Raw genomic sequence first — 17666 nt, 5'->3', positions numbered from 1 at the left:
TTCTTTGTATGTATGAAGTCATACTTTGCATGGTATTGTAAAGGCATATTCATTTCACTCTGAGAAATGTCTGCTTCTGAATCGATACTCAATGCATATATTTTAAAGATATTTGTCTGGTAAATAGGTTCTTGTAGTTACTGTACATACGTAGGTTCAAATGTTGAACTCATGTAAGTCCACACCCTTTGGGTCTTCCTCTGAATTTTTTATCAGCTCATGATCCCTAGCAACCTTAATGTCAACACAAAGACAGTCCTTCTCTCCTTTGATATGACGAAAGAGGGTTTCTAGAGGCTAGCTTTTTTTTTTTCTCTCCTTTGTGGCTGTGTTTTTGTTGTAACTGGTAGTAATTCACAAAATGAATCACCCCATTCCTGAGACCTGCATTCCTGGAACAGAGCTGCTTTCTAGAACCTTCTCAGCACACAGCTTGCAAAGGAGCTCTAGGGATGAATGGAGTTCAAAGGCTTAGTGTCATTGCCTCCTTTTTAAAGGAATTATTGCCTTGATTGTTCTTGACAAAATGAGCCTGAAAGAGTCAGGGGTCATCCATTACACTACCTGATTGGAGGGGATGGAGGGGAAGCTCCTTCCACCTCATCCGGTGGCTTCTTCGTGTTTTTTCTCTTCAGTCCAACTCCCAAAAAAGGGCGCTCAGGAACACTGCCCCCCAGGCATCACAAGCTGCACACTCTGCACAGGCAGATTCTCCACACTCTTCTCCAAAGCTGAGTGCTTGCTAGAATGGGTCTGTTCCTGCCCCTTCCCTCCGGATTCCGGGTTGGAGTTAAAGTCTGGGTTTTCAGAAAAGAATAGACAAAACGAGTTAAATCCAAAGGGCCTTTTCACTTTCATCTGAACGTGAAGGAAATAAGCTTATTTTATATACAAGAATATGATCCTCTGACCTGGGAAAAAAGGAGGTCCATCTGGGGAGTCGAGCTTCCTCCTGGAGAAACACTAGGAGGGCCTCTGCCTTACTACCTGGTGGAGGTCATGACTCCATCTTTCTACCTTGTCAGGATGAACTTCAGGAAGTTTTGAGACACCTTGACGTTCCTTTCATGTTGGAGGGCCAAGCGTAGCTATTACAGGAGCAGCTGCAGATGGTGTCCAGGTGGCTTCCCTACTAAGCAGAGTCGCTGGTGGAAGAGAATGAACTCAGCACCCATGACAGGTGCTGAGTCAGAGTGGGCAGAAAACTTTGGAATTTGTTGCTGCTCTTCTTCTGCTACCATCTACACCAATGTGGCAAGCGAGTGGCTCATCTATGTGATGAGGCAAGACATTTGAGGTCTCTGTGGTCTTGTAAGCTCCCTGATGAACACAGCTGGCAAAGCCTCTGAGAGCAAGCCCAAAGGGTGGGTGTTTGGAGGATGGGGAGGCAGACAGTGGGGGAAACAGGGGAGTAGGGAGATTCTGGATGGGGGTGGGCCCTCAAAGAGGTGTGGCTACAGCTTCCCCAGAAAGTGCTGAGCAGTCTGTGAACAAGCTCCCTTTGGTGCAAGTAACCTCAGGGTGACGGATCAGGAAAACAGGTTAAGAAGTAGATCCACGGACACAAGGGGATTTAATATGGGATAAAGGGGGCATTTCATCAGTCGGGTAAGGGTAGCAGCTAAAATAAAAGATGGATCCATACCTTGTACCTGATGTTGTTTTGGGGTGCCACTGAGTCAATTTTTGACTCATAGTGACTCTGTGTGACAGAGTAGAACTGCCCCATAAGGTTTTCTAGGCTGCAAACTTTACAGAAGTAGATCACCAGGTCTTTCTTCTGCAGAACCACTGGGTAGGTTTGAACCACCAACCTTTTGTTTAACAGCCAAGCGCTTAACCGTTGCACCACCAGGGCTCCTTTCATACTTGATACAGGGCAAATTCCATACATAGCAAAAAAGTAAATGTAAAAACAACCACATTTAAGTGCTGGAAGAAAACATGGAAAATCATTTGATAACCATGGAGGAGGAGCCTAAGGGTGCTGTGCATCCTGAAGGACTGTGGATAAGTGCATCTCAAGGGCATACTACAGTCAGAAGACAGGTGGCAAATGGGGAAATACTGGCCGCTCACAGCAAATGGGTGCTTTCTCTAATATGTAAAGAGCTATTTAAAAACAAACAAAACCAACCATCCAGTGGGAAAATGGGCTTGAGGATTTGACTAGACAGTTCACAGAAAAGGCTATGGCCATTCACCATAGAAAAATGTACTCAGCCTCATTAATAAGAGAAAACGAAAACCTTTTGGTCTGAGAGAAAACCACTGTCACCCATCAGACAGGCCAAAGTAAAAGTTGGGTAGAGAGTGCCTCCGTGCCCATTGGTTGGGGCCACACATTTCACCTCTCAGAGGGCATCTGTCTACATGACAACAGCATTGCTTTTGATTGAGCAATTCTATTTCTAGGAACTTACCCTACAAGATACACATGTGTGAAATTCAATAAAGCCAAGTTAAGAGATGAGGGTTGGAAACAGCCTAGATGTCCATAGATAGGAGCTGGTCGATGGAATCATGACCCATTGCAGCAAGGAAATACTAGAGAGTCAAAAAAGCAAGGTGCAGAACAGGTGTAGAATATGTTACTTTTTATGAAAAAAAGTAGAAGGGAGGAAAGTTACATAGATTTGCTTGTGTGTGTGTATGCGTGTGTATTCATAAGATGCTCTGGAAAGTGTGAGACTGAATTGGGGGGGGCGGGCAGAGAGCTGCCCTGTGGAGGGAGGTGACAGGAAGGAGAACTCCCTCTGGGACCCACCGGCACACTTTAAATTTGTGCCATGCAAACGTATTACCTATTCAAAATGGAAACCAATAGAAACTTTTAAAAAGAGAAAAAAGGAGTCGGAGCCAAGATGGCAGAGTAGTCAGACAGTTCCAGAGGTCACTCTTACAACAAAGACCTGAAAAAACAAGTGAAACAAACATATATATGACAAGCTAGGAGCCATGAACATCAAAGGCAAAGTTAGAAAATGGATTGAGTGGCAGAGAGAGGGAAAGAGTGTTCATAAGCAGAGAGAAGTTGCTGGCCTGAATTGCCAGGATCCCCCAGGCACCATTCCCAGGAGTGAATGCAGTGGGCTGGTGGTACTATTCGGCCAGTTTCCTCAGGGAGAAACAGCCAGCCCCACAGCCTACTCACACCTCCAGAACCAGAGAAGAACAGCCCTCTCAGCAAAAGCTAAGTACTTGATTTTATTTTACCATGTCCCCCCCGGCCCCAACTCCAAGCTGGCTTCAGTGGCTGTCGATTTCCGTGGGCCTGAGATAGGTCCTGCTGAGTGCTCTGAGCCATTCTCCCAGCCTTGGAGAAGGAATAAATTCATAATTGGGGGAAAAGATAATTTGCCAGCTCCACTAACCTGGGGAGTTCAGGACAGAAGCAACTCCTGTCCAGGCATACACGGTCTATGGACTTTGAATAACTTTTCCCCCTGCATGGACATGTGTGAGCCTATTTCAGGAGAACAGGCCCTTGTTGGCAGAGTGCAACTATTTCAGCTGTGTGGTGAAGAGGTGGATGTTTGATGTTTGACACTGCTTTCCCTATTAAACAGGGCCCTCACCTACCCACATCAGCGGCACAAGGACTGGTGGCTCCACTAAGGTCACCCAGTCACCCACGAGAGGAATCCAAGGATAACTGGTACTTCCCACTCCTTACAACCAAAAGCATTGGTTGCCCATAGTCCATTTGCAGAACCCACCCACCTGTGCACTGTAGGGAATAGGGACGCGCTTTCCTCACAGTCACTCGGGGGATGGTTGTCAGCCCCCTGCCTTGTTCAGACCATGACACCCTGCTGCAACCAGATACCAGTACCTAAACCATTCACCGCTGCTCCTCTAAGACTGTAGGACAGAGCCTGTACCACAAATTTGATGACCAACTACCTGGACACCTGACCTGAATCCATACAAGAAAAGGGAATGGACTTCTAGGCTCATATACCTGATAACAGCTCTAGCCACCTGGCGACAGGACGTTAGAGCATCAAAGACAAAAATAATCAAGATAGCTCACTCAAGCAACCTATTTGGGCATATCAAAACAAAACAAAGCAAGAAGCTAGGACACAGTAAGCAAACATAAAATAAACTAATACAATAACTTGTAAATCTCTCAGAGACAACAGTCAATATCGGATCACATAAAGAAACAGACCATGATCACTTCAAAAAGCTATTAAAGCAAAGAATCAGGGGATCTTCCAGATGAAAGTGCATTCTTGGAATTGCCAGATGTGCAATACAAAAGATTGATATACAGAACTCTTCAAAACATCAGGAAAGAGATTAGGAAGGAGATCAGGCAATACACAGAACAAGTCAAGGAACACACAGATAAAGCAGCTGAAGAAATCAAAAAGATTATTCAAGAACATAATGAAAAATGTAATAAGCTGCAAGAATCCATAGAGAGACAGCAATCAGAAATTCAGGGGATAAAAAATAAAATTACAGAATTAGACAACTCAATAGAAAGTCAGAGGAGAAGGATTGAACAAGTGGAAGGCAAAAGTGGTGAGACTGAAGATAAAGCACTTGCCACCAGTATATTTGGAGAAAAATCAGATAAAAGAATTAAAAAAAATGAAGAAACCCTAAGAATCATGTGGAACTCTATCAAAAGAAATAACCTACGAGTGACTGGAGTACCAGAACAGGGAGGAATAACAGAAAATACAGAGAGAATTGTTGAAGATTTGTTGGGAGAAAACTTCCCTGAGATCATGAAAGATGAGAAGATATCTATCCAAGATGCTCATCAAACTCCACATAAGGTAGATCATAAAAGAAAGTCACCAAGACATATTATAATCAAACTTGCCAAAACCAAAGATAAAGAGAGAATTTTAAGAGCAGTTAGGGATAAATGAAAAGTCACCTACAAAGGACAGCCAATAAGAATAAGCTTGGACTACTCGGCAGAAACCATGCAGCCAAGAAGGGAATGAGATGATTTATATAAAGCACTGAAGGAAAAAAATTGCCAACCAAAAATCATATATCCAGCAAAACTGTCTCTCAAGTATGAAGGTGAAACTAGGATATTTCCAGATAAACAGAAGTTTAGGGAATTCATAAAAACCAAACCAAAACTACAAGAAGTACTAAAGGGAGTTCTTCAGTTAGAAAATCAATAATATCAGATATCAACCCAAGACCAGAACATTGGACAGAGCAATCAGATGTCAACCCAGATAGGGAAATCACAAAAATAAATCAAGGTTAAAAAAACGCTCAAAACAGGGAAAGAGCAATGTCATTATGTAAAAGAAGACAACATTAGAATAAAGGGGGACTAAGAAATGTAGTCACAGATCTTTGATATGGAGAGGAAGGCAAGGCAATAAAACAAAGAAAAGTTAGGTTTAAACTTAGAAAAATATGGGTAAATATTAAGGTAATCACAAAGGAGACTAACAATCCTACTCATCAAAATAAAATATAAGAAAAAATAGAGACTGAGCAGAGGAAAAGACAATATATAAAGATAAACTACTCAGCACAAAAAAAATTAAGTAAGAAAAAGAAACTGTCAACAACACACAAAAAAGACATCAAAATGACAGCACTAAACTCATAATTACGCTGAATGTAAATGGGCTAAATGCACCAATAAAGAGACAGAGAGTGGCAGAATGGATAAAAAACACGATCCGTCTATATGCTGCCTACAAGAGGCACCTTAGACTTAGAGACACAAAGAAACTAAAACTCAAGGCAGGGAAAAAAATATATCATGCAAACAACATTCAGAAAAGAGTAGGAGTGGCAATATTAGTTTCTGACAAAATAGAATTTAAAGTTAAATCCACCACAAAGAATAAGGAAGGAAACTACATAATGATTAAAGGGACAATACACCAGGAGGATATAGTCATATTAAATATTTATGCACCCAATGACAGGGATGCAAGATACATAAAACAAACTCTAACAGCACTGAAAAGTGAGATAGCTGCACAATTATAGTAGACTTCAACACACCACTTTCAGTGAAGGACAGAACATTCAGAAAAAAGTTCAATAAAGACACGGGAGAGCTAAATGCCACAATCATAGACATACAGAACACTCCATCCAACAGCAGCTGAGTATACTTTCTTTTCCACTGCGCATGGAACATTCTCTAGAATAGACCACATATTAGCTCATAAAGCAAGACTTAGCAGAATCCAAAATATCAAAATATTACAAAGCATCTCCTCTGACCATAAAGCCATAAAAGTAGAAATCAATAACAGAAAAAGCAGGGAAAAGAAGTCAAACACTTGGAAGCTGAACAATACTCTGCTCAGAAACAACTGGGTTATAGAAGACATTAAAGATAGAATAAAGAATTTCATAGAATCCAATGAGAATGAAAACCCTTCCTATCAAAACCTTTGGGACACAGCTAAAGCAGTGCTCAGAGATTAATTTATATCAATAAATGCACATATACAAAAAGAAGAAAGGGCCCAAATCAAAGAATTATCCCTACAACTTGAACAAATAGAAAGAGAGCAACAAAAGAAACCCTCAGGCACCAGAAGAAAACAAATAATAAAAATTAGAGCAGAATTAAATAGAAAACAGGAAAACAATTGAAAGAGTTAACAAGAACAAAAGCTGGTTCTTTGAAAAAATCAACAAAGTTGATAAACCTTTGGCTAAACTGACAAAAAAATAATAGGAGAGGAAGCAAATAACCCAAATAAGAAATGAGATGGGTGATATCACAACAGACCCAACCGAAATTAAAAGAATCATATCAGATTACTATGAAAAATTGTACTCTAAAAATTTTGAAAAACCTAGAAGAAATAGATGAATTCCTAGAAACACACTACCTACCGAAACTAACACAAAGAGAGGTAGAACAACTAAATAGACCCATAACAAAAGAAGAGATTGAAAAGGTAATCAAAAACTCCCAACAAAAAAAAGCCCTGGTCCAGATGGCTTCATTGCAGAGTTCTACCAAACTCTCAGAGAAGAGTTAACACTACTACTATTAAAGGTATTTCAGAGCATAGAAAAGCACGGAATACTTCCAAACTCAATCTATGAAGCCACCATATCCCTGAAACAAAAACCAGGTAAAGGCACCACAAAAAAAGAAAATTACACGCCTATATCCCTCATGAACTTAGATGCAAAAATCCTCAACAAAATTCTGACCAATAGAATCCAACAACATATCAAAAAAAATAATTCACCATGACCAAGTGGGATTCATACCAGGTATGCGGGGATGGTTCAACATTAGAAAAACAAATAATGTAATCATCATATAAATAGGCAAACCCTGGTGGTAGAGAGGTTAAGTGCTACGGCTGCTAACCAAAGGGTCTGCAGTTCGAATCCACCAGGCACTCCTTGGAAACTCTATGAAGCAGTTCTACTTTGTCCTATAGGGTCACTATGAGTCGGAATCGTCCCGACAGTACTGGGTTTAGTTTGGTTTTGGATCATATAAATAAAACAAAAGACAAGAATCACATGATCCGAACAATTGATGCAGAAAAGGCATTTGACAAACTTCAACACCCATTCATGATAAAAACTCCCAGCAAAATAGGAATAGAAGGAAAATTCCTCAACAGAATAAAGGGCATTTATACAAAGCCAACAGCCAACATCAGCCTAAATGGAGAGAGCCTGAAAGCACTGCCCTTGAGAATGGAACCAGACAAGGATGCCCTTTATCACCACTCTTATTCAACATTGTGCTAGAGGTCCTAGCCAGAGCAATTAGGCTAGATAAAGAAATAAAGGGCATACGCATTGGTAAGGAAGAAGTACAAGTATCTCTATTTGCAGATGACATGATCTCATACACAGAAAACCCTAAGGAATTCTCAAGAAAACTACTGAGACTAATAGAAGAGTTCGGCAAAGGATCAGGATAAACATACAAAAATCAGTTGGCTTCTCTACATCAACAAAAAGAACATCAAAGAGGAAATCACCAAATCAATACCATTTACAGTAGCACCCAAGAAGATAAAATACTTAGGAATAAATCTTACCAGAGATGTAAAAGACCCATACAAAGAAAACTACAAGACACTACTGCAAGAAACCAAAAGAGACCCACATAATTGGAAAAACATACCTTGCTCATGGATAGGAAGATTTAACATTGTAAAAAAGTGTATTCTACCAAAATTAATCTATAGATACAATGCAGTTCCAATCCAAATTCTAACGACATTTTTTAATGAGATGGAGAAACAAACCACCACCTTCATATGGAAGGGAAAGAGGCCCTGGATAAGTAAAGCATTACTGAAAAAGAAGAACAAAGTGGGAGGCCTCACTCTACCTGATTTTAGAACCTATTATACCACCACAGTAGTCAAAACAGCCTGGTACTGGTACAACAGCAGATACATAAACCAATGGAACAGAATTGAGAATCCAGACATAAATCCATCCACATATGAGCAGCTGATTTTTGACAAAGGGCCAAAGTCAGTTAAACGGGGAAAAGACAGTCTCTTTAGCAAATGGTGCTGGCATAACTGGATATCCATCTGCTAAAAAATGAAACAAGACCCATACCTCACACCATGCACAAAAACTAATTCAAAATGGATCAAATACCTAAAAATAGGATCTAAAACGATAAAGATCATGGAAGAAAAAATAGGGACAATGCTAGGAGCCCAAATGCATGGCATGAACAATATACGAAACATTACTAACAATGCAGAAGAAATACTAGACAACTGGGAGCTCCTAAAAATCAAACATCTGTGCTCATCCAAAGACTTCACCAAAAGAGTAAAAAGATTACCTACAGACTGGGAAAAAGTTTTTAGCTATGACATTTCCGATCAACGCCTGATGTCTAAAATCTACATGATATGCAAAAACTCAACTACAAAAACACGACCCAATTAAAAAATGGGCAAAGGATATGAACAGACACTTCACTAAAGAAGACATTCAGGTAGCTAACAGATACATGAGGAAATGCCCATGATCATTAGCCATTAAAAAAAAAAAAGAGAAATGCAAATCAGAACTACAATGAGATCCCATGTCACTCCAACAAGACTGGCATTAATTTAAAAAAAAAACAAAATTAATAAATGTTGGAGAGGTTGTGGAGAGACTGGAACACTTATACACTGCTAGTGGGAATGTAAAATGGTACAACCACTTTGGAAATCGATTTGGTGTTTCCTTAAAAAGCTAGAAATAGAACTACCATACGATCTAGCAGTCCCACTCCTTTGAATATATGCTAAGGAAATAAGAGCCTTTACCCTAACAGATATATGCACACCCATGTTCATTGCAGCACTGTTTACAATAGCAAAAAGATGGAAGGAACCAAGGTGCCCATCCACAGATGAATGGATAAATAAATTGTGGTATAGTCATACAATGGAATAGTATGCATCAGTAAAGAACAATGATGAATCCATGAAACATTTCATAACATGGAGGAATCTGGAAGGCATTATGCTGAGTGAAATTAGTTGCAAACGGACAAATATTGTAGGAGACCACTATTATAAGAACTCAGAAATAGTTTAAACACAGAAGAAAATATTCTTTGATGGTTACGAGAATGGGGAGGGAGGGAGGGAGAGGGGTTTTCACTTATTAGATAGTAGATAAGAAGTATTTTTGGTGAAGGGAAAGACAACACGCAATATAGGAGAGATCAGCACAACTGAACAAAACCAAAAGCAAAGAAATTTCCTGAATAAACTGAACACTTCAAGGCCAGTGTAGCAGGGGCGGGGGTTTGGGGATCATGGTTTCAGAGGACATTTCAATCAATTGGCATAATAAAATTTATTAAGAAAACATTCTGCCTCCCACTTTGGAGAGTGGCGCCTGGAGTCTTAAATGCTAGCAAGGGGCCATCTAAGATGCATCAATTGGTCTCAACCCACCTGAATCAAAGGAGAATGAAGAACACCAAAGACACGAGCTAATTATGAGCCCAGGAGACAGAAAGGGCCACATAAACCAGAGACTACATCAGCCTGAGACCAGAAGAACTAAATGGTGCCCAGCTACAACTGATGACTGCCCTGACAGGGAACCAACAGAGAACCCCTGAGGGAGCAGGAGAGCAGTGGGATGCAGACCCCCAATTCTCATAAAAAGACCAGACTTAATGGTCTGGCTGAGGCTAGATGAACCCCGGAGGTCATGGTCCCCAGACCTTCTGTTAGCCCAAGACAGGAACCATTCCCAAAGCCAAATCTTCAGACAGGGATTGGACTGGAGTGTGGGATAGAAAATGATACTGGTGAAGACACATGAGGCTATGTTGGCAGCTCCTGTCTGGAGGAGAGATGAGAGGGCAGAGGGGGACAGGAGCCGGCAGAATAGAGACGAATAGAGAGAGTGGAGGGAAAGAGTGTGCTGCCTCATTGGAGGGAGAGCTACTAGGAGTATATAGCAACGTGTATATAAATTTTTGTATGAGAGACTGAAAAAACAAACAATTGTCATTGACTCACAGCAACCCTATGAGGGTTGCTCATGGGGTAGAGCTGCCCCATGGGGTTTGCAGGGCTGTGGGTCTTTTCGGAAGCGGACTGCCACACTTTTCTCCTGCAGAGCGGTTGGTGGGTTTGAACCACCTTTTGGTTAGCAGCCAAGTGCTTGGCCACTGTGCCATCAGGGCTCCCCTTTAGGTCTATTACCCATCTTAAAATAAATTTTATGCAGTGTGTTAAAAAAAAAAAAGCACACCACGAGGTAATCAAGTTTATATTGCAAAATAAATATGTGACTGAACTAAATCAAGTAGCCCTGGTGGCACAGTGGTTTAGGCACTTGGTTGCTGACTGGAAGGTCAGCAGTTGGAACTAAGGGAGAGGGATGTGGCAGTCTGCTTCTGTAGGGATTTGTGGCCTTGGAGACCTTGTGGGGCAGTTCTGCTCTGTCCACTGGATCATTTGAGTCAGAATGACTATAAGGGCTGTGGGTTTGATTTTGGCTTGGTACTAAATCAGATATCATTGTAGACTATATTCTAACAGAGACCAGTGAGACCATGTGCCAAAGGTTTAGGCCAACATTGTGGAGGAGATACTTATGCAAAGGATGATACCTAGAAACTTAGTTTTCCCTGGGTCATGAGAAGTGACTGCCATCAATTCTAACGGTAGAATTCTATGGCTCTTCTGAGCACCACTGAATTGAAGTTATTGAGGCTTGCCAGGAAGGGGGAGGTAATTAGAAAAAGACTAGAACTTTCTAATCCCATAAATGTAGGTGCCCCTCTAAGAATATATCTCCGCTGACCTGTACGAGAAGGTTCACCTAGACAGAACGTACAACCTAGAGGCCAGGTCTTATTCCCATGGCTGCTGCAAGATATTTCGCTATTAGTGCCGTGTGCTAAACCACAGAATTTCCACACCATTTCTAGCAGCAATGCAGATCCATCTCCTACATGATCTAAGGAATTGTCTGTAAAGGCTTAAAGGAAAAACAGAATGAGAAGACATTGTATGAGACCTCGCTTGCCTGATTGGAAGCAGAGATGTTCTCTATGGTTTCAAGAGCCCAGAATTCCTCTTAAAAAAAAATTATCTGATGCTGATATTCTTATCTATGTGCTCAAAACTCTAGAGCTTTGAGTCTCTGATTGTTTTTATTACAATTTTATCAAATAAAAAAAAAAGAGAGAGAAAAGAATAAAACTAGGTACACCAGAAATCGGTTGCCAGGAGGGAAGGGAAAAGGAAGGGAGAGGGAAGGGCAGAAGTTGCTAGGAGGGAAGGGCATGTCGTTTGTAGCTTTTGGACTGTTGGTATGAGAATATTGAGTGCAATCCCCACCATCCCTGACGGGGCTAAGGCTCCAGGAGCGAAGGGGGAGAGCCCATTTCTGACTGATAATCTTTGTCTCTGTTTCTGGACTTCAAACACAAATGTGAGGTATGCCTGCTTATTTACCAGGGAGGGGCCTTTGGGAAACCAGAGTTCCATATCCTGGGCCAGCAGCTGGTGGGTGCACATGGTGTCTGTTTCTCAGCTGGGCCATTGCTTCTTGGCCCTGGGATTTACCCGTAGAGGCCTGGGGTGAGGGGTGGTCTCAGGTGGGAAGGGGGCCTGAAATGGGGGATGCTTTACAGAAACAGTTTAACAAGGCCAACACTCCTCTCTCCAGTGGGATGAAGGATCAAGGAAGACATCAATGGTCCAGAAACATTGGAAACTTTCTAAGCTCCTGAATCAGCTGACCTGTCCCCAGTAACTGATCCTCAGGGTCTGCCCTGCACTGTTTTTAGCTACGGCTTTGGAAGCAGAGTGGCCCCATTGCCTGACAGCTCAAGGTGTTGGTAGACCCTTCATTGTGGGGCCGAGGGGGTTCACCATGAACAAGTTTCGGCTGTTTCCCCACAGGTCTGCTCGAAGCCCCATTGAGGGCAATGTGCCACCCAGGCGCCCCTCTGGCCTCTCTGCAGGCTAAGAGGGTAACCAATGAGTCCCCTCATATCTGCCCATCACCTGCTGTCAGTCAGGGTGGCATAGGTCAAGAACAGTGCTCCACCAAGGAAGGAGGGAGAGGGATTTCACAATTTATCAAGATATGAGTAAAGCCACAGGCTTGCTCACCACTGCTGGCCTGCCTATGGATTAATTGTGCCTGTAAGGGCATGAGACCACCCAGCATTCCTGCCACTGCTGAGGGACTGTGTTCACACTCAACATATTGGATTAGGAGGGACATTTGTGCATCTCTTCATTTCACAGATGGGAGAAACTGAGGCCAGGAGAGGGGAGTGGAGCAAGGACTTGACTCCAGATCTCCTGACAGATGCATGACGGGATCAGGCTCTCTGAGGGACAGGAGTCAGGTTGCAAGCTGGGGAGGGGCAGAAGGGTCTCTGCAATGAAGATGTGCCTGGGGTGGGAAGAGGTGAAGGGAGTGGGAGGCCAATGCTGGATGATGGCCCTCCAGAGTGGACCAGCATGAGGCTGCAGGCTGAACATAGCCATCTCTCCATGTCCACAGGCTCCTGGAAAGACACGGGAGAAAGCTCAGGTACCAGCAGCTCACAGAGGGCCGACAGGGTGGGCAGGCGGGCTGGAGGAAGTGCACACAGAGCTGGGTGAGGCCTGCCAGAGCCATGCTGGTTCCAATGGCCTGTGAGGACCGTAGGCCTGGCTGCCACCAACAGGGCCAGTTCAGGGGAAGCTCAGGGCAGTCCTGGAGGCTGGGGTCTCTGTCAGCAGATGGCACAGTATGCCAGGAGCAACAAGGGTGAGTAGGTAGCATGTGTTTATCTGTTTAACATTGCCAGGTCTGATGGGAGGCACCACCGGGAGATGAGTTTCTGCTGCCGTCTCGAAGCCTGGTGGACCATGGGAAGCAGGGCAGAGGGGACAGGGCATGGCCTGCGGTGGGGATGCAGCGTGCAGAGGATATGGTGGGCAGGGCCAGAGAGAGGTAGTCCCCGGCTGAAAAGATGCCCCTTCTCCCTGGAGTCCAAGTAGCCATACTGCCTGTGAAAACCCAGCTGACACTCTCTGCTCAAAGGTGGCCAAGGGCCACCCTGCTCTCCCAGTTTCTGTGAGCTCTCCCACCCCTACACACAGCAGAGGACCAGCCCACAAGGCCTGCCTCCTTGCTTCAGCTGGGAAGACCCACCTGCTCAGAGGAAACACCGAGCAGGGCCCTAACTGTCTGCAGTTGTGTGTGGGGCCTGGGCATGTCTTCATCTGTGAAATGAAGGAGTTGGACTAGAGACCTGCAGCCCTGCTCCTTGGTGATGGTGTGCGGGGCAGGCTCCAGAGCTAAAGGATAACAGCAGGCCTGCCTGAGCAGGGGCTGGAGGTGGGGAGATGGGTCACCCTGAAAAAAAGGCAGGCAGGCGCTGAAGGTACAGCAGGACCGCTGTGATGTGGCGGTGGGGAGGGGAACCAGACAGGCCCAGTGAGGAAAGAGGTTCTATATTGGGAACTGGGGCGGGGGGTGGGTTAGGCAAAGTAGTCTCAGGCCTTGAGTGGCTGGGGGTAAGGGCTCATGGGAGCAACACCTCTCCAGACATGCCTGAGCTCTGATTCTCCTTCCTTCCCAAATGCTACCCAGCTGTCCCTACTCCCTTCTGAGTGTGGCGGCAGGAACTGGGCCAGAAGGGCTCCCCAGACCCTGATTAGCAAGCAGGCCATGGGCCAGAAGGGCAGAGGCTGCTGAGAAGGCCAGGTATGCACCCCACATGCCGCACTGAAAGAAAGGGAAGCTTAGTCCCATGTGGAAACTGCCAAGAGACTGGGGTCCATGGGGTCAAATTGTTCTGAGTTGCAAGACGAGACTTGTCCTTGGCTCTGAGCTGACCAACCAGAGCCCCCCCACCTGGCAGGTGTTCACACAAAGTGCCACAGGTGAGGGAGCACAGGCCCCCAGCCTCACCTGCAGCCTCTTTACACACTCAGGAGTGCCCCCACTACAGCCAGCGCCTCATTCCCATGTCAGAAACAGACCACCACTCCAAAGGCCCAGCACCCATTTACCCAGAGCCTATTCCCAAAAGCACATGCACCTAAATTTCCTGGATGGTCTTGCCAGATCGGGGATGAGGAAGAGTAATGGGTCCCAGCCAACCCAGGGACGGTGGGGTTCAGTGAGGTAAAGCACACCTGGAATGGGGTGCACTTGGTGAGGGGAGCTCCTCTCTGTGAAAGCTGCTGGACCTGTCTTCTCCCACAAGGGCACAGAGGGTTGAGTCGGTCCTTCACTATAGGTTAACACCCAGGTGCCATGGCTGCAGGCCCTGATGGAGAACACCCAGAGTGTGGGTGGCCTGCCCGCTTGAGTGAGCTTCTGCTGGGTAAGCACTCGTCGGGTCAAGGCCCACAAGGATTGTCCAGGTATAGTCATGCTGGCCTGGACACTGACTGTGCCCTCAGGGCCAGCACCTTCATTTTCCTGTGGGGTGGGGTGGGCTTGCCCCCAGAGGGCATTTTACCACAAGGTATGAATGGCATCAACGGAAACGCCAGGCTTTTCTCAGGAAGTGCTGTGGAGGCTTGCATGCCCAGAGGAGGGTGGAGTGCAGCACCAGCTGAGTGTGTGGAGGAGATATAACCCAGGAGGGACATATTCTGCACATCTTTCCCACCCACACACTTGAAGACTGTCCCAAAGTTCCAGCAGGAAGAAAAGGGTTGTCCAGATGGAGAAAATGAGGCTCCACGCCCTTTCTCTCTCCATCTGGAAGGTCCAGGCCCAGCTGACCTCCAGCCCCTGATGCCCTCTTCTAGCCAGCACAGCTCCATCCCTGCACAGCACCTCCCGCGGTGGCCGTGCAATAGGAGGCCATTCAACTCTGGGTTCCTGCCCACAGTCCTGGGCCTACCCAGACAGCCAGATGCAAACCTTGGCCAGGAGACTCAAGATCTGAGTTGCATTCCTGGCTCTGTGGCCCCAGGTTCTTCTCCCCACTCCCAACAACACCCTGGAATTGAAAAGATGTGGGGCTTCTGCTGGGGTTGCGCACAAGGGCTCCCTGGTTCAAGGGTCAGCCTGGCCCTGCCCCCACTGCCACTTCGGGAGAGCTCCGCCCCTCAAGCTTGGTCCCCCACTCACTGTCCAGGCCCTACCAGATTTCTCCCCAAGCCAATCAAGCGAAGCAGCGTGATCTCTGAACAGTTTATTTCTTCTGACTAGGAAGTGGGCTGGCCGGGGGCGGGGAGGGCATGGCCACTGCAGACCAAGGCGGGCCCGCGCAGCGCTCAGGCGAAGGTGGAGCTGTTCCAGCCCACGTTGGCCGCGTTCATGTCGTAATAGTTGATGTAAATCCTGTGGGGTGGAAGGCGGGCTCAGCGCTGCGCCCCTGGCCCTCCCGGACCCCCGGCCCTGCCCCGGACCCCCGGCCCATCCCCGGGCCCCCCGGCCCACCCGGCCCTCCCCAGATCCCCCGCACCTGTCGGGGCTGATGCGCAGACGCTCGGCCAGCAGGCCGCACAGCAGCTTGCTGTAGGTGCGGTTCTGCGCGCCGCCGATCTTGCCGATACTGTGCAGGCTGCAGAGCGCGCACGGCTCGCTGGAGCCGCCGAAGACCATGAGCTGTTCCGGGACCACGTGCACCGCGATGTACTGCCGGGAGGGGAGGAGATCAGCGGCTGGGCCGCTAGGGGCCCCGATCACCGTGCTCTGCCCGCCCCCGGCCCCCCGCAACCTCATCCTGGGTCCGCAACCCCCCGCCGGGATCACCTCCTCCCACCCCCACTCGGCACACCTGGCAACCCGCCGCCGGGCTCACCCCCTCCCACCCCCACTCGGCACACCTGGGTCGGCTTGCCAGTGGCCTGCGCCAGCTGCTGGGTGAGCTCGGAGAGAAGCCCGTCGGGCACGGAGGCGCGGGGCACGTTGGTATTCACGACGAACATCGGCATGATGGCAGAGAGACGGTGGGATGGACCAGACTGACGGAGCGACACACGCGGTGGCCACAGCCCTAGAACCTGAGCTACGTGACCGACGCCTGGCCCCGCCCCAGCGAGCTCGTAGCCCCGCCTCCGTGACGTCACCCCGGCTGAGGTCCCGCGGTCCCGCCTCCCGTGACGTCACCCGGAGGCCCCGCCCCTGGTAGCGTCACAGGGGCGGAGCTCCGTGCCCCGTACGGGCCGCCATTTGCCCCACGCGTCCCGCATGCCGCCGCAGCCGGCGTACTACCTTAGGCTTCGGGTCGGTGTTAGTCCCTCCACCCAGTTTCCAGTGTGTACTGAGCGATGTCGGTGTGCCGGTGGCTGGAGGGAGGCTGTTAGCGGGACAGGGGGCCCTTTGCCCGTGGGGGCCACGGCGGGTGCGTGAGGTCCGAGCCCATTCCAACGCGCGCCGAGCCCCGAGTCTTGGGTCTGCACGTTCCCAAGTGCTACTGCCCTGCGCGTGCATGTGTGTGAGGTGGGAAAGGGGTCAGCGCAGTGCCCTGGGGAGACTTTCCATGTCTCTCCTGCTCACAGGGAGCGCCCGGTGGGTGCAGGCGCACGTAAGGAGGTGTGGAATGGATGGGTGGTTGGAGATAGCTGGGCACTTAAGAGAGGGCAGCACCTGGAGTAGGGTCATGCCCAGGACCCTGTGAGCCTGTAGGCCCTGCCACTACTGGGCAGAGCCTGTGGCCAAGGGGCCACCTCCATCCCTGGGCCATTTTGACCCGGAACCACTTATGCCTCTGACTCATTCTGGCCCCACAGTCTTTTCTGGGCGCCGTCACCCTGTCACACCCATGCAGTCCTAGTCCTGGCCCCAGCCCGGGGCTGTCCTCTGAGGTCCAGTGTCTCCTGCTCAGTACATCCAAGCCCAAATGCAAGAGTTTTCCTCCCAAACCCTTAACGGTCCCCTTGTGAAGCCCTCACTTCTATCCCCATCCCCAACCACCCTCCTACCACCACCACTGTCATCTAAACTAGCAGTCATCACTTTTGCCTGGACTGCTCCTCCGGGTGGGAGGGCTCTATGTCCCCGCCTCCTGGCAGCAGATCTGGCCATGTGACTTGCTTTGCCAATGACAAGTGTGCAGAAGGGATATGAGCAACTCCAGGCAGAAGGTTCAAGACCCAGGCCTAGTTGGCCCTGTTCTCTGTGATGGTGGAGGTGGATGATAGGAAGGAGCCTCGTCGACTGAAAAGCACCCCTGTCAATCATGGCAGCCATGCTGCGGTGAGCCACTGTGGTTT

The 17666-nt window shown here is 47.3% G+C and overlaps 1 protein-coding gene across 1 annotated transcript; it reads right to left on the bottom strand.

The window, feature by feature from the left end:
• Window positions 1-15625: 15625 nt before the first annotated feature.
• On the bottom strand, window positions 15626-16492 carry MIF (macrophage migration inhibitory factor). The gene is made up of 3 exons (XM_010598803.2): window positions 16278-16492; window positions 15914-16086; window positions 15626-15789 (listed from the first exon to the last, which is right to left on the bottom strand). The coding sequence occupies exons 1-3, from the start codon at window positions 16383-16385 to the stop codon at window positions 15723-15725; spliced, it is 348 nt and encodes a 115-aa protein (XP_010597105.2). The 5' UTR covers window positions 16386-16492; the 3' UTR covers window positions 15626-15722.
• Between the last annotated feature and the right edge of the window lie 1174 nt (window positions 16493-17666).

The sequence above is a fragment of the Loxodonta africana genome, chromosome 19 (assembly GCF_030014295.1).
Source record: "Loxodonta africana isolate mLoxAfr1 chromosome 19, mLoxAfr1.hap2, whole genome shotgun sequence".
NCBI lineage: Eukaryota > Metazoa > Chordata > Mammalia > Proboscidea > Elephantidae > Loxodonta > Loxodonta africana.
The sequence above is the reverse complement of the archived record's forward strand: the minus strand, read 5'-3'. Positions and strand labels throughout refer to the sequence as shown.

Excerpts from the sequence above, each read along its gene's own strand:
- MIF (XM_010598803.2), bottom strand. The coding sequence starts at position 16,385 with ATGCCGATGTTCGTCGTGAATACCAACGTGCCCCGCGCCTCCGTGCCC. Across the intron at positions 16,087-16,277 it reads CCACTGGCAAGCCGACCCAG|TACATCGCGGTGCACGTGGT; the intron begins GTGTGCCGAGTG and ends CCCTCCCGGCAG. Across the intron at positions 15,790-15,913 it reads CTGCGCATCAGCCCCGACAG|GATTTACATCAACTATTACG; the intron begins GTGCGGGGGATC and ends TCCACCCCACAG.